The sequence below is a fragment of the Clupea harengus genome, chromosome 14 (assembly GCF_900700415.2).
Source record: "Clupea harengus chromosome 14, Ch_v2.0.2, whole genome shotgun sequence".
Taxonomy (NCBI): domain Eukaryota; kingdom Metazoa; phylum Chordata; class Actinopteri; order Clupeiformes; family Clupeidae; genus Clupea; species Clupea harengus.
In genome coordinates, this window is record NC_045165.1 from 5,442,317 (window position 1) to 5,469,816 (window position 27,500).

The window sequence follows — 27,500 nt, forward strand, 5'->3', positions numbered from 1 at the left end:
CGCTGCGCGTTCTCTAATGGAGAGTGTCAGACCAATTCTATTCAAGTGTATTTAGCATGCAGCATGAGTATGAGTGTGCTTGACAGGGACAACCATGCATGTATTTACAGAAGGACACACCCCCACTTTTTAAAAAAAGAGGATACCGCATTGACGTGACCTCTTCGGAGTCCCAGGTTGCTTTTAATTGGTTGCTACATTGCTACATCGGTTGCCTCTGAAATATTTATTGTGAATATTCTGCTTCTTCGATAAAGTTCACCTATTTGAAAATACGGTGCAATTTAGGGATCATGCTGACGTGATGGTGCACAGCCTGGGAGATGGTTGTATCTGTGCGATTACCTTGTCTTAACTTTCCCTAATCAACCTCTGGCTTAGTAGAGATCAGGATGGGGAGGGGAGGGGATTGGGAGACTGTGAAATGGGGGGGAGGGGGGGTTCCCAGAAAGGGGTACCTACCATCAGTGTCATGTCTCTCTCTCTCTTTCACTCTCCCTCTCTTTTTGTCTCTGTCACTGTATCAGTTGAGTGCAGGGCGGGATGTTATCGTTGAGTGATGCTCCACCCAGACTCAAACCAGCGGGAATCCCCTTATCACCACGTACACAACCTGGCCTGCTACCGCTTTTTACGCGCTTAACTGTAAACTCTTTTTCTGCCCCTCTCTCTTTCTGCCTCTCTGTTTTTCCCTCTCTCTCTCTCTCTCTCTCTCTCTCTCTCACACACACACACACACACACACACACACACAGTTTCAGTTCAGCAACATGGTAAACAGCTTCACTTGTGCATATCCTCATTAAGGTTCTTTGTGTTTATGTTTGGTTTAAGATGGTTCACGTATTTCCAGGTTTTGAGAGAGGAATCCTACTCAGGCCACATGATGAACTAAAACACAACAAGCTCTTCACCCTCTGTGCCATCGGCAGCTGTTCAGCCTTCAGGTGTTCGTGGAACAATGAGCCGTCGTCATGGTTACAGCAGAGCACCCATGAAGGCCCACAATGGACAGCATTACAAATCACTTGCGCAATGTCAACATGAAAGATGGGACCAACACATCCACCTTATACACCTGCCTTTTGAAACTCACTGGAACATGCTGAAGCAACACAAAACAACCTAGCAGACATGGTCAGCTGTTTCTCTCACTATCATGACTTTTAAAAAACTTTTTTTCTTAATTTTAACTAACTGCTATTCTGGGCAGCCTTGTTACTCTCAGGTGACTCTAAGCAATTTGGCTATTGTCCAAACTATTATTTTTATGACTGATAACATCAATGTCATCATCAACATCATCGCCGTCAGCAACATCAGTTTCCAAGCCTGGCTCCAGTTGAGCTTCTATGCTAGCCACTGGCTCTACTAGCATCACTATCTAGGAAGCGGGAGGCCTAACGAAGGGGGGTGGGGTGGGTTGGGGTGGGGGTATATCAAGTGTATAAAGAAGAGACGTTGAAACATGAGGAGGGTGTGTCCAGATCTCATGACCCATAGTAAGAGTGCGCCAAGGGAGCGTGCTGCCGTAGCAACAGCTGGAGGGGCTATGGTGGTATAGAGGGCATTTCAGATGGGCACTGAGTTGAGATTCTTTGCGTCTGTGAGTCCTAGATACTAATAAGTCTGCATAAGCTTCTGAGAAGTGTTTATGGTGATGCCCCAAAAATCATGGGTTTACTTGGGATGTTACGTGCATGTCAGGATCATCAATATCCTCACTTGTAATCTTCAAGGACACAACTAAGACACTATGGAAAACACAATTTTATTACATATTGGGAGGAATCTTAGTCTCACTGAAGAGATCAAAGAGTCCAAAACATCAAAAAGAGTCAAGACTGCTTGACTCTACAGATTACATAAGCGCCGCGACTTCAAAGACCTGATCATGACCTTCAGGCGTCTACCAGTATTCCTCAGTGCCCATGTTATCTAAAACAAGATGGGCCCTCAAAAACTGCACGAGAAAGCCATCTTACAGACTGAGATTATCCTGTACAGATTGCAAAATCCAAACCACTACAGCACAAAAGCCTGCCGGTCCTGCTTCACATGACATATTGACACACTTATCGGAAGGGGATGCTAAAAGCTTGCAGGGAATGGCCTGGAAGTGAAGGGCGGATCGTTACTAAACTATTCCTGGGGCAAATTCACAGCCATTCCCTGAAGGAAAGTCTCAAGAAGATACCCACACCAGTAACACACACCAGCACTTTGCCTTATAAGGTGTGGGCAGCTCACCTAATTTCATTGTTAGTGGAGTACAGGCAGTAGACAGCTGTTATTCTTTCAACTGATAGTATGAAGCTGCTATCGTTTATTCTTCTCTCTCATCTTAGAGAGAAGAGCCGATCGACAGAGTGGTTGTCAGCGTGTGAGTGTGTGTGTGTGTGTGTGTGAGGGAGAAAGAGGGAGGCTGGAAAGATAAAACAGAGATGTCTTGACAATGTGTTTATTTTTAGCTAAGAAGTTGTTGTTATGTGTCTCTATGCACACTGGTTGTGTGAGCAGGATATTCACACTTAAATCATGTCATTGATGACAGAAGCACCAAAACATGCAGCACTATGTGGCCAACACACACACACACACACACACACACAGTCACACACACACATCAATGTCAAACATTCAAATGGGCTATAGGCTCAACAGAGGGTCAACAGGTACAGCCAGCAATATATTACTTCTGTTTTTAGGGTATGAGCTCTCGTACCAACATTACTCGAACGTTTATCTACAACATTACTCAAATGCTTATTCATACCGCGATACAAACAAGAGGTTTTCATTAACGAAGGTCGTGAGATAAACCACTTTTTCTTTCAAACAAATATGTCTGACGGTGGCCACTGGTTGTTGTAGCGCAACAGGTGGTAGTCAGTGTGTGCATTTAAAACGTGTTCATGAGAACATGAAACTGTACAAGAGGTAACTTTAAATGTTTTTTCTAAAACTTAGACGCTATATAACTTATATGATTGGGATTCAACGATAATTTCGTAAAATGTACAGTAAGTTCAAAGAATAGACAGAAGCTTTAGTTGCCATTATTCTCTATTAGTGATTAAGTTATTGTTTAAAAAAAAAATGCTTTCCATTACCCTCGTAACAGTGGATTTACCAAAGGCTAACTATCCACGACTCAAAAAGAAGTTTCAACACTAACGCGCTTACCAGCAAATGGAACGGTAACTGTCTTCTTTTTGACCCTCCTTGCTTGAACAATCCACTTATTATTCCATTAAGACGCGTCGAGATCTGGGTCACAGCTGTGGATCCGTACGTTGGGAGAAAGGTGAGGAGGGTATGGGACAGGGACTGGAACATGGAGGGTCGCCGCGCACAACAGTCATTCCCATCAGCCGGCCTTCGACCCACCCAAAGTGTTAAAAATAAAGTGCACTCAGAGAGCGCCGAGTCTCACTGCGCAGGGGACGCACATTCCTGTCGAGAGGCAGTGACTTTAAATGGCAGGCGCCCCTGAGTACCCCCTCAGATACTCTCTGGTCGTTGGGCACTGCGACTATCCCCCGCCCCGTGCAGAAATGTCACCTTTCTGTCGTTGTCTTATCAATATGTTCAAATGTCCGCAATTAGACCGAAGACACTGTGAAAGCCTTAACAGCCTAGTAGTACAGTACAGGCCTGTAATAGATGAAATAAAAACACGATTGCACAATAAGTATCCTGATGTGTCCTATGTAGATAAGTTATACTTACTTACACTGGTGTTAAATTCCTTTCTTGCTTTGAAATAAATATAGCCATGACAGATTGCAATTAGCGTTTTAGGTATCAAATTACATTCAACTATTGTAGTCTATACTACCTTAAAAGTTATAGTTATTCAAAGATACCAAATACAGACTATCCAGTACGCATAAAAGTGAAAAGTCTAAGCTTGTATTTAACTTGTCCAATAATTGGTGTGTCTATAACGGCATGCAAGCAAACCTATGGCCAAAATTGGCACCTTACAGATCAATACATTGGTGATTAGTGAGCCCGTAAGACAATAGCCATATTCAATTTTACACATCCCTCCTAAGGACTGCTTGGTGTGGGAAGCAGAGCAACGTTCTAACGTTTTTTCCCAGTTTCACCTGTGAGAGCGTCTACAATTGATTTACCTCGGACTAAGTTATTAATGGCGTATGCGTCTGAACGCCCCCTATAGACTAAATTCTAGCACTACACAGTCACTGTAGGCAAGTTCAAGGAGATCTATTGTACGCAACCCTGAAACAAACCCGAGCATACTCGATTAGTCGTTGGATAACCGTAATTCCACGATTATTGATACTTAGAACCAAACCTGCTGTCCCCATCCCACAACTGTACATTTAAGGATGAGGCAATGAGGTGATCTTATGTGAAGAAATACAACAGACACAATATGTGTGAGAAAGGTGTGTGTATGAAAATAATGCACTTATGCACATAAATTAAACATTCAGAAGAAGTATAAAATATTTAGATACAAAAGAAATACCACAAACATAAATGATAAATTACATATTTTTTAAATGGTGCACATTTTTGTCAAATGCTACATTTATAGATGTATACACATACATATTAATTTTACGGTTGTACAATGATTTTGTAACGTCTATTCAAAATTGAAAGGAGAACAATTCCTCTGCATATTTTTCGTCCCAGAGGAAATGGAGACCTCTAGGTCCTTCTTTTTGGGTTCCACAGGGAACCAAGACAGTGTTACAACAAAAAAGTGTTAAGACTCGGATAAGATTTGACAAGACGAGCTGCCAGTGGTCTACAACTCATTATTTAACTTCTTCATGTCAAATGGAATGATAAGCAATAAGACGAATTTGCTGATGGCCTTCAATTGCAAACAGCTGGAGCTGATTTTCCAAATAAAATACTGTAGGCATCTATAAATATGATTTTAAAAGACATAAAATAAGCTTATCAGGACTTAAAAATACAAAAAAATAGATCTTTACATATATAATGGCATATTTTAGTGCACACGTTTAAGTGTTTGCTCGTTAAGAGTGGTTGTTGAGAAGTCAGAAGTGTTTAGACTAAACATCAGCCTCGGAGATTGAGCAGGTAAACCACAAAACATTTGCTCATGTACAGAAACGTACGATTTGCACAGCCTGGAACCAAAAACGTGTCAGAATCTACAGGTTTATCAGTTGACAGGAACTTGAGATTTCATAAACCTTTATATAATTTGTTCAGTTCCTAGCTAGAAATTGAAGCTGACTGACCGTAGTCATCAAATTACACCAACGTGCACCACCCACTTTGATTTCAACAGCTATACTCTGCTTATGAAGTACCAGTCCAATGTGGTTTACATGTGCAATACATAACCATGGACTATTGGGGGTAACAGGCACTTTGGAGTCATTAATATATGAAGGGCATTTAGGTTAAAAAGGCAATTATTGTAAACAACATGAAACTACACTACTCTTTGGCACAAAATGATTGATAGATTTAGATAAAATTAATAAAAAAAAATTATATGCAACTCCAGTATAAAAAACACTTCATCAGAAACCAGGAAGACAGATTCACAATATATACATTTCATCAGTGCGGATATAGTATCAAGTCAAGGAAACATAACACATAATTACATAATCAAATCAAATAGAACAAAGTGGTGCAAATTTCAGTGAGGGCCTTACAAACCCTTCTGTAAGCGGAAGTGCTCACACACAAAGCTGCAAACTACAGATGTAGACACACAGAAATATATATTTATAGCATCTATAGCATGCAGCTGCACTTGTGTCCTGTAGATATAGTGGTAGCTTCATGCTTAACGAGAAGTGGTTGCTGCTCCTTCCAGCTCCATACTTAGCCAGTAGCTTTAGCGATATCTGCAGGCGTAGCTACATGTCTGTAGCTTTTGTGCATATGCTGCATGTTGCAGCATGTCTAGGCCACCCTTTCACAGAGAGAAGAAGGCATCCAGCTCAGCGACGACCACCCTTTCACAGAGAGAAGAAGGCATCCAGCTCAGCGATGACGGAGGCCTGTTTCCGAGCAATAGCACCCAACAGCCTGTGAGGAAGGGCAGGAGGACCCAAGTCCACCTGTAGGGACAGAGTGAGAGGGGGGAGAAAGGGGAGAGAAAGAAGAGAGCACTTAAAAACATTGCAGATGTAGGACGAAATAAACTGCAATAGAATTGGAAAAAAAAAGTCTAACAATGTAGGTACAGGCTTTACTTATTCATATAAATGTATGGTAGCCAGTATCATGAGTAGCGTAGCTATGTCAGTTATCGGACAGTGTCAAACATCGGCCATTCTATTAAACAATCAAAATGCTAAATTCAATAATGGATTAACAATCGATATGCTCAGTTTAATAATGGATTAACATGACAACGCGAACGTTTGCCGATAACGCACGCCGTCCGACAATCGACACCGTCACGATGGAGCTCTTGGCAGACCTGCAGCATGTAGATGACGTTGACCCGCTCCTGGCCGTGCCTGCGGATGGGCTGCAGGATCCAGGCACTGGGCAGCACCTCGGCTCGGACCGCGTCCACACTGGGCCGCGGCAGAGACTCCTCATACACAGACTGCATGGCCAGCACCCAGCGCTCATCCTGGGTGGAGACAAAGAGCAAACCAAGAGACGGAGAGATGAGGATGAGATGGGGCATGATTGAGATGGAGAAAAAGGGGGATTGGTTGAGAACGGATAGATAAAGGAGAACTGGTGTGATATGTGTGACTGCGTCTGCATGGACGTCTGCTGACCTGCTTAGCCTCAGTACTGATGCAGCAGAAATCCCGCGGTTGCTTCAGGTTGAAGGAGGAGGGCTTACTCAGCATATAAACTGTTCAAAACAATCGAGTTGAGAAGGTCCATTAAATGAAGTGGCGGGCTGTGGCCACTCAAAACACAGCACTAGTACTGACGACCTACCAAAACTCTTTTGTTCCGTTTTTATACTGTTAATATAAACGAAACCTTTTTTGACCAAACATTAACAAAATGTTGTTACCAACACAGTCAGCACTGAACAGTGAGTCAAGACAGTTAAGACACAACTATTGCTAAAAAATTTGGGCTGCCTAAGCAATGACACACACTGAACTGGCATTGCATGCAGCTGTTCCATCCAGCTACATAAACCGCACTAGAAAACACAGTCAGTGTTTTGGGGGACTGGACCCTAGTGCTACCCACCCAGCTGAGTGGTCTCGTCCAGCGCGCGGGTCCAGCTGGAGCTGACGGAGGAGTTGTAGAGGTGGGTTTTGGACTGGTCTCGGATCACACTCCACAGGCTCTGCACCGGCCGCTCCAGCTCCATGGCCCCCAGGAAGCCATGCACTGTGGCCCTGGGGCCCGGCTTATGGAACACCTGCACCCCACGCTCCGAGCCCTGGTGCCTGCACACACACACACACACACACACACACACACACACACACACACACACACACACACAGACACAGACACAGACACAGACACACACACACACACACACACACACACACACACACACACACACACACACAGACACACACACCGAGGTGATAAGACAGGTGATTTCAAGCATTGTCCACAGCCCCTGGCAAAGGTAATGTGCCCAGTGTTCATTTGGAAATGTATTCAGCTGCTCTGCAGGAGCACTTTACCAACTAAAAATGACTTAACACAGGAAGGACTGACACCTACGTATATTTCAACATCGTAATATTAACACCCCTCCACCTCACAAAATCACATTAAAACCCTCAAATTTAATTAAACTTTGATGTCTATAAAGAAGATGAATAATGTGTTTTTCTCCTGTAAGGGTTGGCACACACCTTCACCCAGCTGCGCACACACAAACACACACACACACACACACATACACACACACACACACACACACACCTCCACCCAGCTGCACTCTTCCCAGCCAGCAGGTTGCTCAACTCCCCAGCACTGGCCAAACGGACCTGCAGCCACAGCAAAGAGGAGGAAAGAGTGAGTGCTGAGAAACTGAGAATCATAAACTGTGGAATATTCTGGCTTAAGTTACTCATATTAAGGTGCTTGTGCAGATCATTTTACTGACTATGGGGATTCTATGGCTCATCCTCTGGATGGGAGAAGGCACCTTCAAGAACATTTTCAAAACTCTCCCATTCAGATTCCGATTTTGAACCTTCTAAACGTACCGCTTACGCCAACCAACAAGGGATTTTAACAAGGGATTTTAACTTTTTATTCCATCACAAATTTCCAGTTTCTTTTGGCTGAAATACAGCAAGGCAACGCTGATTCATTTGACCTACTTCAGCCAGAGCGTGAGTGAGGGCACGAGAGGCGATGTCATGGTAGGCCGTGGCCAGGGAGGAGGGGGAGCCAAAGGACAGGGCTCGCTGGCGGAGAGATGGAGGAGGGGAGGAAGGGGAGGAGGACGGATGAGGATCACTTCCTGACCCCTGCTGTTCCAGTCGGATATCTAGGAAGGAGGGACAGAGAGAGAGTGAGAGATAGTGAGAGAGGAAAAAACAATTGAGAGAAAAAAAAACTGGCATGATTATTGGATTTTCCACATGGAGAGATTATTTCCCAGCTGATTCATAAAGTTGATACCAGTGTCCTGATGTCATGCAGTGATTTCATTAAATTGCTTTTCTTTCCACAATCTTTTTGAGTCGTTTCATGGCGAATCGCTTACCCTGGGCAGATGTCCACGTACGCTGGGACCTCAGACTCTGGGATCCACCGATGGGAGGCCGGGCCACGACCTTGGACCCCATCTCAAGGGCGCTGGTGCCCTGAACAGAACAAAAGCACCATAATCAGCTCTATAGTTCAGGCCCTCAAACAGAGCCAAGGAGCTCAAACAGAGATAGAGTGCTATCATACTCAGCTCTATAGTTCAGGCCCTCAGACAGAGCCAAGGAACTCAAAGAGAGATAGAGTGCTATCATACTCAGCTCTATAGTTCAGGCCCTCAAACAGACCCAAGGAGCTCAAAGAGAGACGTGTGTGTTATCGTACCTGCATGTCTCGGAGGATGGCGGGGTTGCTGCTGTTGTACCCCGAGGTGGGACTGGAAGCGAGGCTGAGGCTGGAGCCGGTGCAGAGCGTGCTGTTGCTAACGCGGTTACGAAAGCGCAAGTCATCCTGTTATGGTTACGGAGGGAGGAGGACAGAAACAGGCGGGTCATGACACCAAATATACAAAAACACAGTGAACGGTCTATGTCTCTATTTCATAAACTGCTCGGAGTATTTACGGTTCTATTCATTTAGATACAGACCTTACGCCTAACCTTTGCAACTGTTTGTAACAGTTAGGTGTAAGGTCTATATCTAATAAGCTTTAGATCTAATAATTACTGTTTGTAATTACAAACTAATATACAGTATACTGTGCCTCCTTGACTCTGTGGATTAACCACACATTTATACCAGTAACACTAAACTGGGAGAGACCTATACATTTATACCAGTAACACTAAACTGGGAGAGACCTATACATTTATACCAGTAACACTAAACTGGGAGAGACCTATACATTTATACCAGTAACACTAAACTGGGAGAGTCCTATACATTTATACCAGTAACACTAAACTGGGAGAGACCTAAACATTTATACCAGTAACACTAAACTGGGAGAGACCTATACATTTATACCAGTAACACTAAACTGGGAGAGACCTATACATTTATACCAGTAACACTAAACTGGTTACACACTAAAGAGGTCTCAAGGTCTAGAAGCAACTGTAGCAGCACATGGGCAGTGCTGGATAGAGGAGACTAAACCACAGTATGAAGATGTCCTCACCCTGACCATCTGAGACAGTGTTTGCTGCTGCAGGCGTCTCTTCTCCTGCTCTGTGCGCTCGCGCAGACGGTCGCGTGCGCGGGCGATCTCCGTCCTCGCCTCCTCGCGAGCGCGGCTGTAGTCCCGCAGCAGGATCTCGATCTCAGATGGACACTGACCCTCCCTCCTCGGAGGCTCTGGGACTCTGGAGATAAATATTGACATTCGCCATCATGGAGACTAAAGTACTAACATAACACGGCATGGACTAATGGGAGTTTTGACTGACTTCATATATTCATTAGTTATAGAGGCAAACAGGAACTAATCCAGTCTAATCCAATTTCAACCATCCTATTTCATTTGCCAGTGCTAATGTCCCAATGTTTATCAGACAATATTTGTGGAAGAAATTCTTGTGTTACAACAAAGAAGAAAAATCTCATACAACTTATACAACAAAAAAAAAAAAAAAAAATCTTAAATACCAAAAAAGGGAGCTGTTTAGCATCATTAGGGCTCACCTGCTGGTCTCCACCACTTCCTGTCGGAGCTGCTGCAGGTACTCCCGTCTGCGAGTGGGCGTGTCATTGCTCTTGGGGGAGGAGTCTGGGTCACGCCTGAGAACGCCGCCATGTTTGCTTGGACTGAGACTGCGAGCGCGACGACAAGTCTGAAGACGAGCATCTCTCTCCTGGCTAAGCCCTTCAATGCTCTTTCTATGCCTTTGAGGTAAAATAACGGAAGGGGTTTGGATCATTAGAGGTACTCAATACCTATAGCAATGACTAAATCGACTTGTCCAATAGCCCCAACGATAGAGAATTGTTAAGCTAGTCAGAGTATCAGTGTAATAATGGTCAGTGATAATGACACAGAATGACACTTACCTGTCATACAAGTGCTGCTTGGTGAGAGGTGGGGACTGTTCACTGGGGCCTGACTTTAGCACCTTGAGCAGGGCGTCGGTCTCTCCCAGCCCATAATGCAACTTTGCTTCTGCCATTTCCACAGTGAGCTGGTGGGGGTTCATCTCTAATTGTACACTGGCCATCACCGTCTCTCTCTCCTTACGCAGCCTCTCTATCTCCCTCATCCTGTCATCCTTGTGTGCGACAGGGTTAGGGTTCAAGTTGGAGCTCAAACTCTCTGACTGTGAGTGCTTTCTAAGTGGGTTCTGCACTGATATGCGTTTGTCATTAGGCCTCTGGGTACTCCCAATGAGTCGTGTGGGTTGGTATTGGCTTAGGCCAGACCAGTTGCTGAATTTGTTGTGCAGTGGTAAGTCTTCAGGGATCAGTTGCCGATTTTCTCGAGACAGAGTTTCAGTGAGGGGGTTTATACTGACCAAAACATCAGTGTTACACTCACTTGGAGCAACTGACATAAGGTCATCTTCCTGATGTTCTAGAATGTGCTCCTGACAGGTGTCCGGCAGCTCAAAGGGTCCATTCCAGAATGCTCCCAGATCTTCTGGCACTCTGTGGGGGGTTTCTGTGACCAGGTTGCTGCGTCCCCCCTGATGGTCAAACGATGAAAATAGCTGTCTCGCTTGTCTGTCATGGACAGGCTGCTGGTATGAGGAGGAAGAATGAGAGGGAGAAGGCACCCATTTTGGATTTTGTGGATAGGGAGGTCTATGAAAAGGAGTCTGACCAGTTACTTTTTCACTGGTGTTTCTGTGAGAAAATGCTCTGCAGTTCTGTTTTTTGCCTTGAGATGAGATAGTCAAGAATGCATTAGAAACATCTGAAGTAGATTTACTGAGGTCACTGATATGTCCTGTAGAGATAGTTCCAATTGATATATCTGAAGAACTATATGTCTTCCTAAGATCATGGTCATGTAGTTCTCCTGGGTGGCTTTGAGTAGAGGTAGTCTGAAGCGTCTCATTCCTTGGAGATGTCATTCTGCTGGTGTACATCTGTTTTTCAGTATGGCTGTCAGCTGTGTCATGACATGGTGTAGATGTTCTTATTTCTTGTCCTCCTACACCGACCTCAACAGTGAGGATAGGCGAGGAGGCACGGTCAGTGAAGCTAACTTGCTTGCTTGAATAATTCCTGCCATTTCTCAAAGGTGTTTGACTTTCTGGAACATCAATCTGTGAAGAGCACCTTCTAACTGTTGGGAATCCGAAACCTGAGGGGGAGACTTTGTCAAAGTTTAGGTCTTTAGTGAAAATTGGAGAGACATCGGGGGTGATGTAGCTGTTGCCTGGCAACACTGTCTCTAGAGAGGGAACTTTCACAGGGGTACCTTTAGGATTCATCCGTCCTGCAGAACGGGATCTATTCTCTCGTAAGTCAGGCATGCTCTTGATATTTTCAGATAGTCTTCCACTCCCTCCTCTGTCATACAAAGAAAGAGTGATATCATTACCCTCAGATACACTGAGGGAATTCGGACCAATGACTTTGACAATAACATTGACTTCATGGGCGGTGGAATGTGTATCTGTAATTGGAGCTTTGTGTGTGATCGTAGAGTGGTTCACTCGACTATCTTCTCCTTCGGTTTGTATTCCAATGTCCAGTGTCGTTTGGGTCGATCCGTCTTTCCTGTTGGTGTGTCTGGGATACCTGTTGGACACTCTGGTCTTCCGCATGTGCTCCTGCCTTTGTGTGGGTCCAGTCCTCATGCACTGAATGTTGCCCAGAAGGTCAGAAGTGTTGTGTATCAGCTCAGACAGATGAGCAGACATATTCTGAAGACTAGCCCAAGTGGCGGGAACTTTCCCTTCCAAGGTCGTCTCTACCTGTGTGCTGCTCCTGTGGTGGCATCGTCTTCTCTTCGAGTCTCCACCGGGAGTGACTGTCTGAGTGCTGTGGTTGCACATGCTGATGCTCTGGTTTTCCAGGCTTTGAGAATCTTGTTCAGAAGGGTAAACCAACATGATTTCATCCACTTGACCTGAACTGTTCCCCAAATCCCCAGAGGCCTCGCTGTACGAGGAGCTGTAAGATACAGCAGTCAGATTTAGCCCATTTGCATCTAGAGAGGTGTGGCAACATGCCAGCAGATTGGACTGCGTGCCAACCTGCTCTTTAAAATCTTCCACGCTGCTAAGGGTACTGGAGAGTCCCTTGCTGTTTGCATAAGTGCTGAGGTGGGAGTTAAATGGGGCATTCTGAACGTTGAGACCATTGTCCACACTCAAACATCTAGTTATCTGCCTGTCAGGACAATTCAGAAGTGGGTATTTGCTGCAGATCTCCGCTGCACTTCCAAACACTTGGTTTTTGTATGTTGGTTTATTGGACTCTGTGTCTTGCCATGGGTGAAGGAACGGGTTGATGTCAATAGAAGCAAAGTGCAGGACAGCATCCTCTTTCTTCAATGTGTCATTATCCAATGGGGTATCTCTCAACTGTTTAGACACATTTAAAATGTGTTTCAAATGGGTATCATCTGTGATTTTACATTGGTTTTCATTTACGGGTGAAACAACCTTTGAATTAACTTTTTTCTCACTCAAATGCAGTGTCTCTGCGGGCTTGGGTTCCTTTCGCGTAGGGAAAAAGTTCTGTTTATCATCATCTTGTTGAGTAAGCACAGGAGCACAGGAAGATTTAGCATTTGCAAGTGCAATTCTACTGCTTGGAGACTGTAAATGATGTCTCTCTTTAACTTTCCTCTCCAGTGCAAATTGATTTTGACTGGAGGGTGTTTTTGACTTTTGGTCTTCAGTAAACTGTGGGCCTAATCTGCTGAGTCTTTGGTCTTCAGTAAACTGTGGGCCTAATCTGCTGAGTCTTGATTCTTTTTGTCTATCACAAATCTGTGCTTCAGGTTTGGGTCTGGCTGAAGATCTATGTTGACACATCTTATCTGGAATATCTTCATTTGAGGAAGAGTCGGGTACTGACTCACTTGACGAACTGGGAGGAGCCGTGACTTGAGCCCTTCTGAACTTCTTTGTCTTCACTTTCTGATTATCAGCTATTTTGTTGTCTTTGCAGTCCATGGGTTTTGCAAGAGTTAATCTACTTGTATATCCACTTATCCTTGAATTTTCTATTGAATCAGTGTCCTCAGAGCCTTCTGACATTTGGTATTGAGTCCTCCTAGGCCCACATATGTCAACAGAGACCTCAGATTTAACTTTCAGATTTGATGTCACTTCCTGTGATGATTGCTCTGTATTTTTCCTCCGTAAAAAGCTAGGTTGCTCTTGGCTGGTTAACTGGTACTCACTCAGTAACATTTCCTCTGATCCATCAGCCGAATGCTCCCCATTACATGAAACCTCTAACTCAATTTTGTTAATGTACCTGGGTCCTGGAGTGCTAAATTGTTTGGAGTATGTTCGAGAGAGAGGTAACACAGTCAGCTCTGCATGCTGGAAATGTTCTTGCTGAGGGTCAGTCTGGGCTTGCAGAGCAGCACTGACGTGTGGGGGTCTGTGGCATGAAGCTAAGGACAAAGCACTGCCATTGTGGTCCCCCTTCTGTATTCCCTGCAAGCAATCTTGACCCACTTTAGCTTCCTCAGCACCCAGTAAAAGGTTACTAGAATCACCAATAGCATCACCTTGTATGATCTCTTGGTATTTCAGGGTGTTTGAGTTTCCTATGGAGGATTCATTAGTTTCAACATTTCTCTGTTGTGGGACCTTGATTGTCATGTGTGAACTGAAAGTTTTCACATTCGTATTTAGGTTTTGAGCACTGTGTTCTACCAAATCAAAGGTAGTTTGCGAATGCTTTGATTGATTATGTTGGTCTAGCATGTGCTCTGCTTGTGAATGCTTTGATTGATTATGTTGGTCTAGCATATGGTCCGCTTGTGAATGCTTTGATTGATTATGTTGGTCCAGCATATGGTCCGCTTGTGAATGCTTTGATTGATTATGTTGGTCTAGCATGTGCTCCGCTTGTGAATGCTTTGATTGATTATGTTGGTCTAGCATGTGCTCTGCTTGTGAATGCTTTGATTGATTATGTTGGTCTAGCATATGGTCTGCTTGTGAATGCTTTGATTGATTATGTTGGTCCAGCATATGGTCCGCTTGTGAATGCTTTGATTGATTATGTTGGTCTAGCATGTGCTCTGCTTGTGAATGCTTTGATTGATTATGTTGGTCTAGCATATGGTCCGCTTGTGAATTCTTTGATTGATTATGTTGGTCTAGCATAGGGTCCGCTTGTGAATGCTTTGATTGATTATGTTGGTCTAGCATGTGCTCCGCTTGTGAATGCTTTGATTGATTAAGTTGGTCTAGCATGTGCTCCGCTTGTGAATGCTTTGATTGATTATGTTGGTCTAGCATATGGTCCACTTGTGAATTCTTTGATTGATTATGTTGGTCTAGCATATGGTCCGCTTGTGAATGCTTTGATTGATTAAGTTGGTCTAGCATGTGCTCCGCTTGTGAAAATAGTATTATTGGTTGTTTAGTGTGAGACTCTAGCATACACATTTCACCAGTCTGTTTCAATGGATCGCTCAAGTGAGAAACTCCTGTGTTCTGTCCATTTAAGTCAACAGGATGAACTTCTGTAGCAACAAATTTACTTTTTGTGTACAAATCAGACTTTTCTGTCAGTATATTCATCCTCTGAGAGTATGCCCTCTCTTTGCTTGCTTCATCAATCCATGCTTCATTGTCTCCCTCTCCAGGACAAAGCACTGATAATGACACGTTGCTAATTTCCTCTTCTGGAGGGATCTCACAACTGTTTACAATATCCTCTGTAAACTCACTTTTTGCAAATAATGTAGCGGATTCTCCAACAGTAGCTTCAACAGTGCGAGCTGGGCTGCTTTCAGAGACTCCAAGTCGTTCAGTCATGACTGAGGCCTTGTGTTTCTCCATGTTTGCTACTTTCAGTGATTCCGTGTGCTGGATCGAGCTGCCAGCACTAAGAGTCCCCTTTTCCAGCTTGGCACTGAGGTGACATACATCTGACTGGACTGCTTTCCCAGCTTCTTTTAAACTACAAGGCATTATGTCTTGTTTCGACTTACAGCTATCCATTTGCAATTCCTTTGGGATATCCTGTTGTAGCAGTACAGACGAGCCTTTGTTTAAACTTTCTTCACTTGTGCGTCCAGCACTGCTCCTAAGGCTCTTTGTGTCCATGTGTGTGTTGACCTCTCTAGTCCCACAACCTGGTCTTTGGTCTTTTGGAATTTGGGTCGATCCAAAGTCTTGCCGGTGGCTGCAGCTCGGTACATCTTTTGTGAGGCAGTTTTCATTTAACTTCAGAGATTGTGGCAAGAGGGAGACTGTCTGAGAAGATGTGGGACAATAATCATGGGCACTGTCTGTGTTGTGTTGTATACACTCGTCACTGATGTCTTTTAGACTCTTAGTAGAATCACTGTTAGTTACTGAAAATGTACCTTCTTGGTTACCACTATCAATTGACATTTCTAGATGTTTCTGCACTACTTCTGATATTTTTTTATTGATAATGTAAGAGTCGTTCGTGTCAAATCTGCCTGGTTTGGCGTTAGCTGGAGTTTTAACCTCATTCTCACTATTCTTTTCAGCAACACTCAGTTCAGCAACACACTTTGCTTCAGACAGAGGGCATGACTTCTTTTCCACAGTATGTTCATCTTTAGATTTGAAAGATTCATTCACTTCCTTGTTGTAATTCTCCTTGTGGTCTTTGTCAGTCTTGTTGGGAGTCACATGTATGGGTTTTGCAGGGGGAGAATGACATCTTTTGGGGAATTTTAAAGTGCTTGTAAATGCATCTTGGCTATCTTTGATCCTTTTTCTTGATTTCCTACATGATGTATTATGCAGCTCTGACTCTTGATTCTGGCTGGTTTCTGCAGCAGTGCAACAGGTAACATGCCCAAAGCTATCAAGCACATTTTGCTGTGCTTTTATGCTCACAGGCAAATCTTTGGCATCTGCAGGGATTCCTTTACATGTTGTTTCAATGTAGCCTTCAACCGCATGATCAATGCCGATTTTAGTGCTTTCCCCACTGACCCTATTGGGAGATCCGATAACATCAGCGCTGGTGCCGTGATGAATTTGTGCTTCTTCAGGTACATCGAGCGAGCTCTGCTGCTTTTGCTCCGAAGCGAGAACACTTCCAGATGCTGTGGAATGGAGATAATGACTGGAAGTCTGAAGGCACTGATCAGGTATTCCTTTTAAAGTGCTTTTTGGGGTCAAACCTGCCTGAGGCTCATCATCGTGTACATGATGTTCAACATCACAGGAACAGAGACACATATTTTCAACTTGAGAACAGTATTGATCATGTCGTTCTTCTACCTCCGAGACATCTGTTCTACAAATATTGAACGATTCTTTAGCCTCGTTTAGTCTAACGTCTTCTGCCACATATCCCACTGTGCTTGTTCCTGCACTACCTTGGAGGCTAACATGTGCATTCATCCCTGGACATTCTGGAACTAACTCCAAAATATCAGATACATCTGCATTCCTTCCTGGACATTCTGGAACTAACTCCAAAATATCAGATACATCTGCCTTCACTGAGGTTGGTGTGAGATCCATGGGATTTGACTGTTTTGAGGCAGCCATATACTCATTGTTACTCTTGTCGAATGCTTCTACTTTGTTTGGTACATCGTCTGCTCTTGGCTGGGTCTCTTCCGACCAGATCATCTCACCATGAGCACCTGTCACATGTGAGTACACCAGTTGTGTTTCATTCACAAAAACCTCTTCACACTGCATGACCTCTGACTCTTTGTGTCTCAATTCTCCTTCAAAATGTTGAGAGTTCAGCAGCTCATCAGATTCATTGACCATCGCCTCACAGCATAGAGTCAGGGTGTTTCCTGACCTTAGCACCACTTCAGATGAAGTTCTCAAACAGCAACTTACTGGTTGTTCAACACTTCTGTCAGGCTCCCAGTACCTTTCCCCCTGCAGCATGGTATTCTCACCCTCTGTGGACTCAGCAGACAATGACCTCTGGAGCTCAGACCCACTCGTGTGGTCAGACAGATCTGAACTGCTGGAGCTCAGGCTCCTGTCGCTTCCCTTGAGCAGGTCACAGGCAGTTCTCCGGCCTGAGGAGGGGGCTATCCTTGGACTATCTGCAGTGTCCATGGAGGACCAGGCGTCGGTCAAGGCCAGCAAGCTCTCAGGCTCTCTGACACTGGAGCTGCTGAGGGAACGAGGTGTGCTGGCCATGGTAGGAGGGCAGCTGGCTGGTTCTTCGCTCATCTTTGATAGGACTTTATCATCTCCATGGGAACGGTCTGCACAAGGTTGTTTCTCATAGGCAGGCCCTGGTGTTCCTCCAGATTCCCTCCGAGCTTTCAGCTTTGGAGTTCCACCCAAGCTCCAGTAAACCTCTGCAGGCATTTCATCCGATGCCTCCCCAACCACCTCTTCCGCTCTCCCTCGTTGTTGACTCTCCACAGTGGTTCTTTCCTTTTTAGATGGCTGAGAAGTTTTACTGGACGACAAAACATGGCTGGGTACCTGCACCTGTGTCACAGCGGGTCTGACAGTGGCATGTTTCCCACTGCTGTCCATGACCAGCGAGTCCTCGGACATGTGACTGTCCACGCTCTCCGTCTCGCTGTGCTCCCTCTCCACCTCCTCCTGCCGGAGCTGCTCCGCCAGGGCCACGGCGTAAGCGGAGGACAGTGAGTCCACCGAGAACAGGCTGTCACAGTCGGACAGGTTCCCTTCCTCCTCATGGAGGTTCTCAATCCAGTGCACCAGGTCCTGCTGTCGCCCCTCACACCTCCTGCTCTGAGGAGACAGGGCCTCGGCACTGTGCCAGCGCCTCTTCTGTGGTGCGTCTTCTTCTGGAGTTGCTGTTGTTGTTGTTGTTGACGTTTGCTGCAGGTTGTCTAAAGACACTGTTGCCTTCAAGGGCCCGTGCCCTCGCTCTTCTGTATCGTCTGAAGCTTCTCTGTCTTTGACTGGCTTCCCAGTCAGTTTCCATGGGGATTTGAAAGTCTTGGCACCCCTGCCTGATCGCAGGCCTAATGGAGGTTTGCGGAAAACCCTTGCTAGGGCCGTTTTGATTCCAGGACCCACCGAACGTGAGAAAACCTTTCGAATCGTCTCCAGTCTCTTATTGCTTCCATTAGAGCTGTTTTTCGCCCCCTTCGAAGAGTTCTTCTGCAGACTTCCTTTACTGATTATAGGCACATGTCTTTTCATGGCCTTAGAATTTGCATCTGTAGTTGTATCTTCTGTGGATTTGCTTTGACTGTTAGATCTACTCCTTGGCAGGGAACCTCGTCTGGATGGGCCTGTTTTAGTCCCGGGCGACTTTCCTCTGCAGGTCTCAGTGGTGTTCTTCTCCCTCAGGGGAGCTTTAAGGTTCTCACAGGAACCGGCCCTGCTCCTGGTCCCCCTCCCATAACCCGAGGGTAGCGTGTGAGAGCGCCCTCTCATGGGCTGATCTGGAAGCCACTCATCAGAGGAGTATTTTCGTGGACCAAAGGACCCCTGATAGAACGACATGAACTCTGATGATTTGTTCCTCTTCAGGAACTGACTGAAAAGAGAACAGACAGATTCGATAATAATTATAAATCACTTTTATCAACATCCATGTAATGTCAAGCGCTACAACACTTTATCTGTCAGAGCAATAATACCACTTCCTGAATGTTACTTACCAAAAGATGGGTGTATGTTGGGGAAAGAGACGTGACAGCAGATCTGTAGAAAAAGAGTGTCTGCGTAGGAGTGTCCGCCCTCTTGAACTCGAGTCGAATTCAGGAGACAAAGGGCCCTCCTGACCTGGTGGTACGCTGTTCATCAGACGCTGCAGCTCACCCTTGGCCTCCAGAAGGTGGCGCTTGCGAGCGATCCTCTGCAGCTGGTAGTGCAGCCGTTTGCGCCTTACGCGGTTCTCTGCTCGATGCAATGCATGGTGTCGGAGAAGCTCCTCCTGTACCACCTGCTTGTGGTCCCCCACCACCACAGATGGGGGTCTGCTGCCCTCCTGATCCGCCTCCCCAGACCACGCATCCATCACGGGAGGGGTCACAAGTTCTGTCTGCACCCCCAGTTCTTGAGTAACCTTCTGCTCTATGGCTGTGAGTCGCTGCTTCTGCTTCAGGATCCACTGCTCAACTGTTACAGAAGAGAACATGAACATTAATATAGAAAGTAAACGCAATCATGGTTCAATCATCCCAATAATCTCAAGAAAAATGCACACACGCACACGCACACAAACAAACGCACACACACGCACACACACACATTATACACATACACACTACCCAACTTGCAGTCACTGTCTAATGTCTTAAATGGGGAATTGAATTAAACATGCCAGATATAAGCGGTTGTTAAAATCCAGGAAATGTTGTTAATATCTCACCATCTGGCAATGTCTGACAATAACATCACAAAATCAGAATATTAACATGCTTTTTCTGACCGAAAGTTCCTTTGTCAGCAAATCCAGCCGGCTGAAAGTCTCCTCCCGTAAAACACAGCAGTACTCACTCTCAGACTGCTTCAGTAAACCCCAGCCTGTGCTCAGCACAGTACTCACTCTCAGACTGCTTCAGTAAACCCCAGCCTGTGCTCAGCACAGTACTCACTCTCAGACTGCTTCAGCACAGTACTCACTCTCAGACTGCTTCAGCACAGTACTCACTCTCAGACTGCTTCAGCACAGTACTCACTCTCAGACTGCTGGTGCTTCAGGTGGGCCTGCTCTATCTCCAGGTCCCGGTCCGCTTTCCTCTGCTCCACCTGGATCTCCTCGTGCAGGAGCTCCACATAGCGCTGCTGCTCCTCCACACGTTGCCAGGGAGGAGGTGCATCACCCGGACAACCAGCTCCCTCCACACTACACACACACGTCAACAGAGATACACAAACACGCTATCTGTAGACAGTCATATAAAGATATGAAGATAAATGCTGTAGGTAACTTGGGTGCATAGCAACCCAGAAATAGAACAGAAACAACAGACAACGCAAGCATAAAGCAGCCAGAGCTTTTGATAACAAAGTACATGAAACGCTTAAACAGACCGTCACATGTGTAGCACAATGATGAAGAGTTCCAGCGTGTAAACAGTAATAACTTTCAGTGCTCTGGCCTGTTTGTCTAATCTTGTCTTAAATACGAACTACAGGAAACCCCAAAAACGTTCTCCTGTTTCAATCCCTAGAAACATGGAAACAAGCCAAGGAAAAAAATAAAAATAAAATGGACTGGAAAATATGATGTCACTGGCTCACATCTACAGTAACAGGGCAAATACCCCAGCCAAATACCCCAGCCAGGAAGAGGGTCCAATACGGGCAGTTGATTTTTTTTCTGCTGTGGGAAACCATTTGCCCCTCTTCTTAGTCCTAAGTCTGTGCCGAGATCAACAAGTGTGTCAGCGAGTGCACTGAGGGCTGGTGTGTGCCAGCCTTCCCATCACCGAGGTAACGTGTGCCAGCCTTCCCATCACTGAGGTAACGTGGCAACTGCCAAATCTGCTCAGTAAACAACCCTTCGCTACCACCAAGGGACGCCTTATCGGTCAAGTGTTATATTACTGCCAACTAACTTTCAAACTGGAAAATAGATTATAACCATGCCCATTTTAAAACATAACACTACATTTTAAATGGAGATATGATGTAGTTGCTTTTCCTTCGTCCATTCCTATCAAGTCTCTTTATCTGTGATAGACTCCATGCATTGGTAGAGGTCCTGTTTTTTTTTTTTTTTTTGAGCGCCTTAATAGGTGATTACAAAAAGAAACAAAAGGTCAAACTTTATGTAAAAGCTTGGTTTCATGCTCATGATTACTTCAGTGTTAAAACCCCCAGTAACCCACGGAGAGCAGGCTGGTGCCAGTGATGAGGTCATGTGTTTACCTCGGAACAGCACTGAGAGAGCCCAGCTCAGATGGGCTGCAGCTTAGAGCACCGTCACTGGTCTGTGGAGGGAGAGACTCGGTATAACTAACGTCTGACATCATCATCATCATCATCATCGTCAACGACAGCTCCAACAAAATTATCACCATCATTTCATTTTATTTGCACGGCCCTTTCAGCAGCTACAACCAAAACATATCTGGAGTGTTATGACCTCATTATTTTAATCATATCATTATACAGCTCTCCAGAACATTTTCTTTCTGGTTGACATAAAATATGTCCTTGTTGTACCTGGGTGTCACCACAAGAGGGAGATTCATGCATGCGAGTAAGTGTTTCTTACATACCAATACAACTTTTATTTGAATCTCTTAAAGCTTTTTGAATCTTACTCACCCGTCTCCGCTCTCTAAGAACGGCAGCTTCTGCTGGATGGTTGAACCGAAACTTATACTGGCCCAGACTTATCACTGCACCTGTGTGTGTGTGTGCGTGTGTGCATGTGTGTGTGTGTGAGAGAGAGAGAGAGAGAGAAAGAGAGAGAGAGCGTAAATGCCTAATTTGATACCAAGCACCAAACATGAGACGGCTCTTCTACAGTCTGGTATTAAATAAATTTAATAAGTGTCAACAATCTGTGCTTGTGTGAGTATAACATTACCTTGTGTGAGTATAACATTACCTTGTGTGAGTAAAACATGACCTTGTGTGAGTATAACATTACCTTGTGTGAGTGTAACATTGTGTGAGTTTAACATTGTGTGAGTATAACATTACCTTGTGTGAGTATAACATTACCTTGTGTGAGTATAACATTACCTTGTGTGAGTATAACATTACCTTGTGTGAGTATAACTGATGGAGATAATTTCCAAGCACTGTTAATGACTTAAGAATATATGAATCAAGTGCCTTGTATTAATATATTCCTTGTATGAATCATGTGCTTATGAAAGCAGGAACATGGCTTTTCTGTGTTTCGGTGTGTGTTTGTGTAACTTAGAATATTAGGTGCCACTTAGTCTGCATATGTACAAGAGCATGTTTAGACCAGAGGTGATAAGGGTCAAACTGTGCTTCTTCCGACCTTGTGCAAAACTTCCATCCTTGCCTCGGACGTCAGAAATCCACCACGTGGTTATCCCTGCTGAAAGCTAAACTTCTGTCTATATAAACCTTGTGCGATGTGTTTAATATTGCTTCACTTTCAGCCTTGTGCTGGGAGTGAGCCCGATTGCAATTGTTGTTTGTCTAATAAATATACTTATATGCAGCTCCGGAGTCCTGAGGTAACAAGAGTGAATTTTCACCTATCAATAACACTACCTTGTGTGAGTATAACATTACCTTGTGCCAGTCTGCAGGGCTCTGTCACCTCTCGTCCATTCACAATGCACACCTGGCCTGGCAGAGGCCTCAAGGTCACGACCCCACACTGATTTTCTATCTCGCAGCTAGTGCCACCTAGCAGGACTGGAGGTGCAAACACAAACAGGGCAGTCATTAGTCTATGACTACCTGGAAAACATGTTGACTGGGATACCTGCTGAATATAACGCTCTACTGTCACAAGGTGAGGTTACCTATTTGCAGTTCCTCCTGGGCGTTCCCTCGAGGTCCGATCCTGGTTAACCCTTCCTGTGACAGACAGACGATAGCAAACACATCAGACGGCATCACCAAAACTCTCCGCACACACCAGGGCGTGGCCCTCAAAGGCAAAAACACGTCTCAGAAAACAACAAGTGCCGATAACGAACTCGTCACGTTTCCTGTGTTTATTTTCTCTGCCTCCCTGCTGCCTGGCCACGGAGAGAGCCACGGAGAGAGAGCCACGGAGAGAGAGCCACGGAGAGAGAGCCACGGAGAGAGCCACGGAGAGGGTTTGTTTAGAGCTGCCGCTATCTCCATGGATAAAAGGCTTGCTTATGTAAGGCCTGCTCCAGGCGCTGCACTCCCAGGTGGCTGAGGGGGGGCTTTTTAGTCTCCCTGAAAGGCGCGGGAGTGGGAAGGGTTCGGCTCGTGGCCAGCCCTGTCATCAGCACAACCAGGGGGGGGCCCCATGGGGACCCCACTTCAGCGATAACGTGCCTCGGGGCCATTAGTGGAACACTGGCATGGCTAAAAATCTTGAGCCTGAGCTCAGACAGCGGAGCGCACGCAGCAGAAAACAGGGGAGTGGGGAAAAGCCAAGCGGAAGAAAGAAAAACATTGGAGAGGGTGAGAGCGAGGGAATGAAGAGAGAACAAAAGTGTGTAGTGTTACCTGTGCAGTACCAGGCAGTTTCTCAGGGTTAGGCGAGAGAGAGGAAGAAGAGAAAGCAGAAGGAAGAAGAGAAAGGGAGAAATCTAATTCACAAGAGAGAGAGAGAGAAAAAGAGAAGAGAAAGCAAGTTTTGTTAGGGTTATAATAAGGGCAAAGAGGTTTAAATTAGCACAAGAGGTGAGGTGACAACAGGTTCATTTGGAAATCAATATAATCTTACAATACGTGTCCTACAGGCCCAATCAGGAAGTTGGCCCACAAATAAACAAAAACGTAGGCATACACAGCGCCATGGAAACCAAAGAACATGAAATGGGCATTCAGGAAGTAACCAAAACAAGGGTAGGCCTACTTCTGTAATATGTTTATCTGACAGGGAACCACTGTAAAACCCTTAAATAACAATCACTGGCCTAATAGACACTGATTGCAGAATCTGACCATACCCATAGCCATAAGTCTGAGTCAAAGAGGGATACTACCAACATGGTAAGTGGGTGCCTAGGTCATCCCTGATTTATCCTCTTTTAGTTGATGGCAACAGCTTTGGAATAAATACTGTTTGTCCTCATGGTATAGTATGGTATAGCCGTGTCATATAGCACAACAGGCGAGCATAATATGGGCGTTTAGTATAGTATAGTATGGTACAGCAGAGATACCTTCTAAAGCTTTACCCTAAAACATTACCCTAAAGCACCTATGATGATCAGATGATGATTATGTTCACACAATAATTCCTTTCACACACACACGTCTGTGCTATCAACTCTGAGACACACAATCTCTCCCGTAGGACAACATGGCGTCAGAGCAAAGGGAAGTACCCTGAGGTGGTAGAAGGTGACTCCGGTGCTCAGGACGTCCCGGTCTAGTGCGATGAGGTGCGGCACCAGGGCGTGGACCAGGAAGCCGGCGCGGTCACGGTCGATGTCCATGCTGTACGCTTCCAGAAGCTCCCGCTTGTGGCTCCAGCCCTCGGACCAGTCCTTCGTCAGCTGGTCCACCTGAGAGGATTGGACACCATCTTATAACGAGTGTTACTTAGCGGCTGCTGATTCCTACAAGGCCACTTCCTTCTCCTAACATTTAGCTACAGACTGCTGTTCAATGACGATGTTTACACATGACTTAAGAATGTAGCGACTGAGAGGTCTGCTGTAGGCTGATGCCATCTGAAGAGATGTGAAAGTGGGCGATCTCTGGGAGGTGTGACAGATCTGACTGACGACCTTGACTGACCTTGAGCTCGTTCTGAAGCACGATGTCAGACAGGCTCCCGTCTCTCTCGTCACTCAGGGAGGGGCTGGGGTCCCTCTGCTGCAGGTGGAGGTCAAAGGTTAGACTACAAATCACATTTACATTTAGTCATTTAGCAGACGCTTTCATCCAAAGCGACTTACATAGTCTACACATTTTACATTTACACTGATGGCACACTGCACATCAGGAGCAATTAGGGGTTCAGTGTCTTACTCAAGGACGCTTCGACAGGGAATCGAACTAGCAACCTTCTGATTACTAACCGACTTCTCTACCTCCTGTGCCACTGTCGCTTGCTTCCTATGCAGGTTGCACAAGATTCCTGTGCTATGGGTGGTGAAACTATACTAATCACTGGTTCTTACAGGACATGCAACCTGTCTTGATGTCACCCTGTAGGTTTTTAGGATATTCCTACAGCATGACCTGTTCCACAAATAAAGGTCTGATGTGAGGAAAAATGCAGCATAGGTACCATTTCAAAGCTGAGCAGCATGGTCTTCAGACGGTCAATCTCCTCGCGAAGTTCCCTGATCAGCCTCACGTTGGCATCCTACAATAGGAATCATGAGATGACAAACGCTTAAAAACATAAGCTGCAGTTCCAGGACCTGAGGTGAAAGTAACTAACTAACTGAGTAACTAACTGCGGCACAATCAAAATCTCAGACCCCAAGAGGAAGTACACTACTCAAATACACTCACACAGACACACACACACACACACACACACACACAGATGTAAACATTCCCACCTCGTTGACTTTGGGCTTGTTGACGATGTTCCTGGCGTGCGCTGCGTAGCGGAGGGTGCTGAGGGTTTCGTTGTAGCTGCTGCAGGAGGGGGCGACGGCTGCACAGGGAGAGAGAGAGAGAGAGAGAGGGAGAGAGAGAGAGAGAGAGAGAGGGAGAGAGGGAGAGGGAGATGAGAGAAAGAGAGAGAGAGAAGAGGAGAGAAAGAGGGAGAGGAGAGAGAGAGATGAGAGAATGAGGAGATAAAGAGAGAGAGAGGGGGAGAGGGAGATGAAAGAGAGATAGAGAGGGAGAGGAGAGAGAGATAAAGAGAGAGAGAGAGTGAAGACAACAATCACTACATTCCAACTCCAACCCCAACTCCAGTCCCTCTTGGATATGTGACAACAACAACATTTTAACCTGATTTCCGAGCAAAATTGGTTGTTGGTAAAATACAGATAATATTTGATTTGGGGGAGCGTAATGTTGTGGAAGGACTCCAGCGGATATATACAAAGTAGCTCCAAGAACAACAACTGACGACAGTACAAATACAGAAAGGTGCACGACTCGCACGCATGAATGAATGCACGGAGATCCTGAGCGACTGAACCTCCAGACCAGTGTGAGGTGTCCGCGCGACTCACTGGCTATCATGATGGTTTTGGAGTTGCCCCCCAGGCTGTCCTTGAGGAGCCAGGTGAGGACGGAGTCCCGGTAGGGGATGAAGCAGTGTCTGCGGCTGCTGCTGCCCGACAGGGAGCTGGACAGGCTGCCCCCCCCCAGGCTGCCCTCGCCCTCGCTGGCCACGCTGTTGATGCTCTGACAGCTGCTGAACATCTGGGAGTTCTGGGCTGTAGACCAGTGTGTGTGTGTGTGTGTGTGTGTGTGTGTGTGTGTGTGTGTGTGTGTGTGTGTGTGTGTGTGTGTGTGTGTGTGTGTGTGTGTGTGTGTGTGTGTGTGTGTGTGTGTGTGTGTGTGTGAGTGAGTGAGTGAGAGAGAGAGAGAGAGAGAGAGAGAGAGAGAGAGAAGGAAAGAAAAGCAGAGAGAAGGGAAAACTCAATATGAGACCAGGGTGAGATTAGAAATGAGAAGATAACAAAAAGAAAAGGTAAGATAGATAAGTAAGAGAGACTGAATGCTCTGTTTCCACATAATCACAACATGCAGTTTTGCATTTAACATCATCTAGACATGGTTTAGAAGAAAGAATGACTAAGACAGACTCAGCCCCGAGTCCACAGGCGGTCATCTCTCTCCGGCCGTACTCACCCAGGGCAGAGATGACGATGCCCAGGGTGACCAGGGACTTGTTGATGTTGGCTCCCTCCGTGATGCGATCTCTGCAGTAGTGTGGGTCCGCTCTCTCACTGCAACAAAGAAGACACGTCAGCAGCTAACACAAGCAATCACTGTCCTATCAGATGACACGTCAGCAGCTAACACAAGCAATCACTGTCCTATCAGATGACACGTCAGCAGCTAACACAAGCAATCACTGTCCTATCAGATGACACGTCAGCAGCTAACACAAGCAATCACTGTCCTATCAGATGACCCTACAAGCTATAGATGCTGAGAGGTTGAGGTTCTGGTGCACCTGTAGTGGAGGCAAGAATGATTCATCTGGTGTTA

The 27,500-nt window shown here is 45.5% G+C and overlaps 2 protein-coding genes across 2 annotated transcripts in view; both read right to left on the reverse strand.

Annotated features, from left to right (window-relative positions):
* The window catches only part of sptb (spectrin, beta, erythrocytic), a 42,167-nt gene extending 38,495 nt beyond the window's left edge, over positions 1 to 3,672 (reverse strand). Inside the window, exon 1 of the mRNA XM_031580010.2 lies at positions 3,187 to 3,672. The gene's annotated coding sequence lies outside the window, so the exon portion shown is untranslated. The remainder of the gene's footprint in view (positions 1 to 3,186) is intronic.
* A 737-nt stretch (positions 3,673 to 4,409) lies between these two features.
* The window catches only part of stard9 (StAR-related lipid transfer (START) domain containing 9), a 49,360-nt gene continuing 26,269 nt past the window's right edge, over positions 4,410 to 27,500 (reverse strand). Inside the window, exons 10-32 of the mRNA XM_031580012.2 lie at positions 27,138 to 27,235; positions 26,513 to 26,719; positions 25,886 to 25,983; positions 25,606 to 25,683; positions 25,110 to 25,187; positions 24,695 to 24,874; positions 23,186 to 23,240; positions 22,950 to 23,075; positions 21,999 to 22,078; positions 21,597 to 21,658; positions 20,402 to 20,568; positions 19,379 to 19,838; positions 10,684 to 19,254; positions 10,318 to 10,518; positions 9,815 to 9,998; positions 9,019 to 9,144; positions 8,693 to 8,792; positions 8,304 to 8,473; positions 7,900 to 7,964; positions 7,204 to 7,406; positions 6,771 to 6,850; positions 6,458 to 6,616; positions 4,410 to 6,092 (exon numbers count right to left, since the gene is read on the reverse strand). Coding sequence (XP_031435872.1) covers positions 5,991 to 6,092; positions 6,458 to 6,616; positions 6,771 to 6,850; positions 7,204 to 7,406; positions 7,900 to 7,964; positions 8,304 to 8,473; positions 8,693 to 8,792; positions 9,019 to 9,144; positions 9,815 to 9,998; positions 10,318 to 10,518; positions 10,684 to 19,254; positions 19,379 to 19,838; positions 20,402 to 20,568; positions 21,597 to 21,658; positions 21,999 to 22,078; positions 22,950 to 23,075; positions 23,186 to 23,240; positions 24,695 to 24,874; positions 25,110 to 25,187; positions 25,606 to 25,683; positions 25,886 to 25,983; positions 26,513 to 26,719; positions 27,138 to 27,235 — 11,650 coding nt within the window. The 3' untranslated portion in view covers positions 4,410 to 5,990. The remainder of the gene's footprint in view (positions 6,093 to 6,457; positions 6,617 to 6,770; positions 6,851 to 7,203; positions 7,407 to 7,899; positions 7,965 to 8,303; positions 8,474 to 8,692; positions 8,793 to 9,018; positions 9,145 to 9,814; positions 9,999 to 10,317; positions 10,519 to 10,683; positions 19,255 to 19,378; positions 19,839 to 20,401; positions 20,569 to 21,596; positions 21,659 to 21,998; positions 22,079 to 22,949; positions 23,076 to 23,185; positions 23,241 to 24,694; positions 24,875 to 25,109; positions 25,188 to 25,605; positions 25,684 to 25,885; positions 25,984 to 26,512; positions 26,720 to 27,137; positions 27,236 to 27,500) is intronic.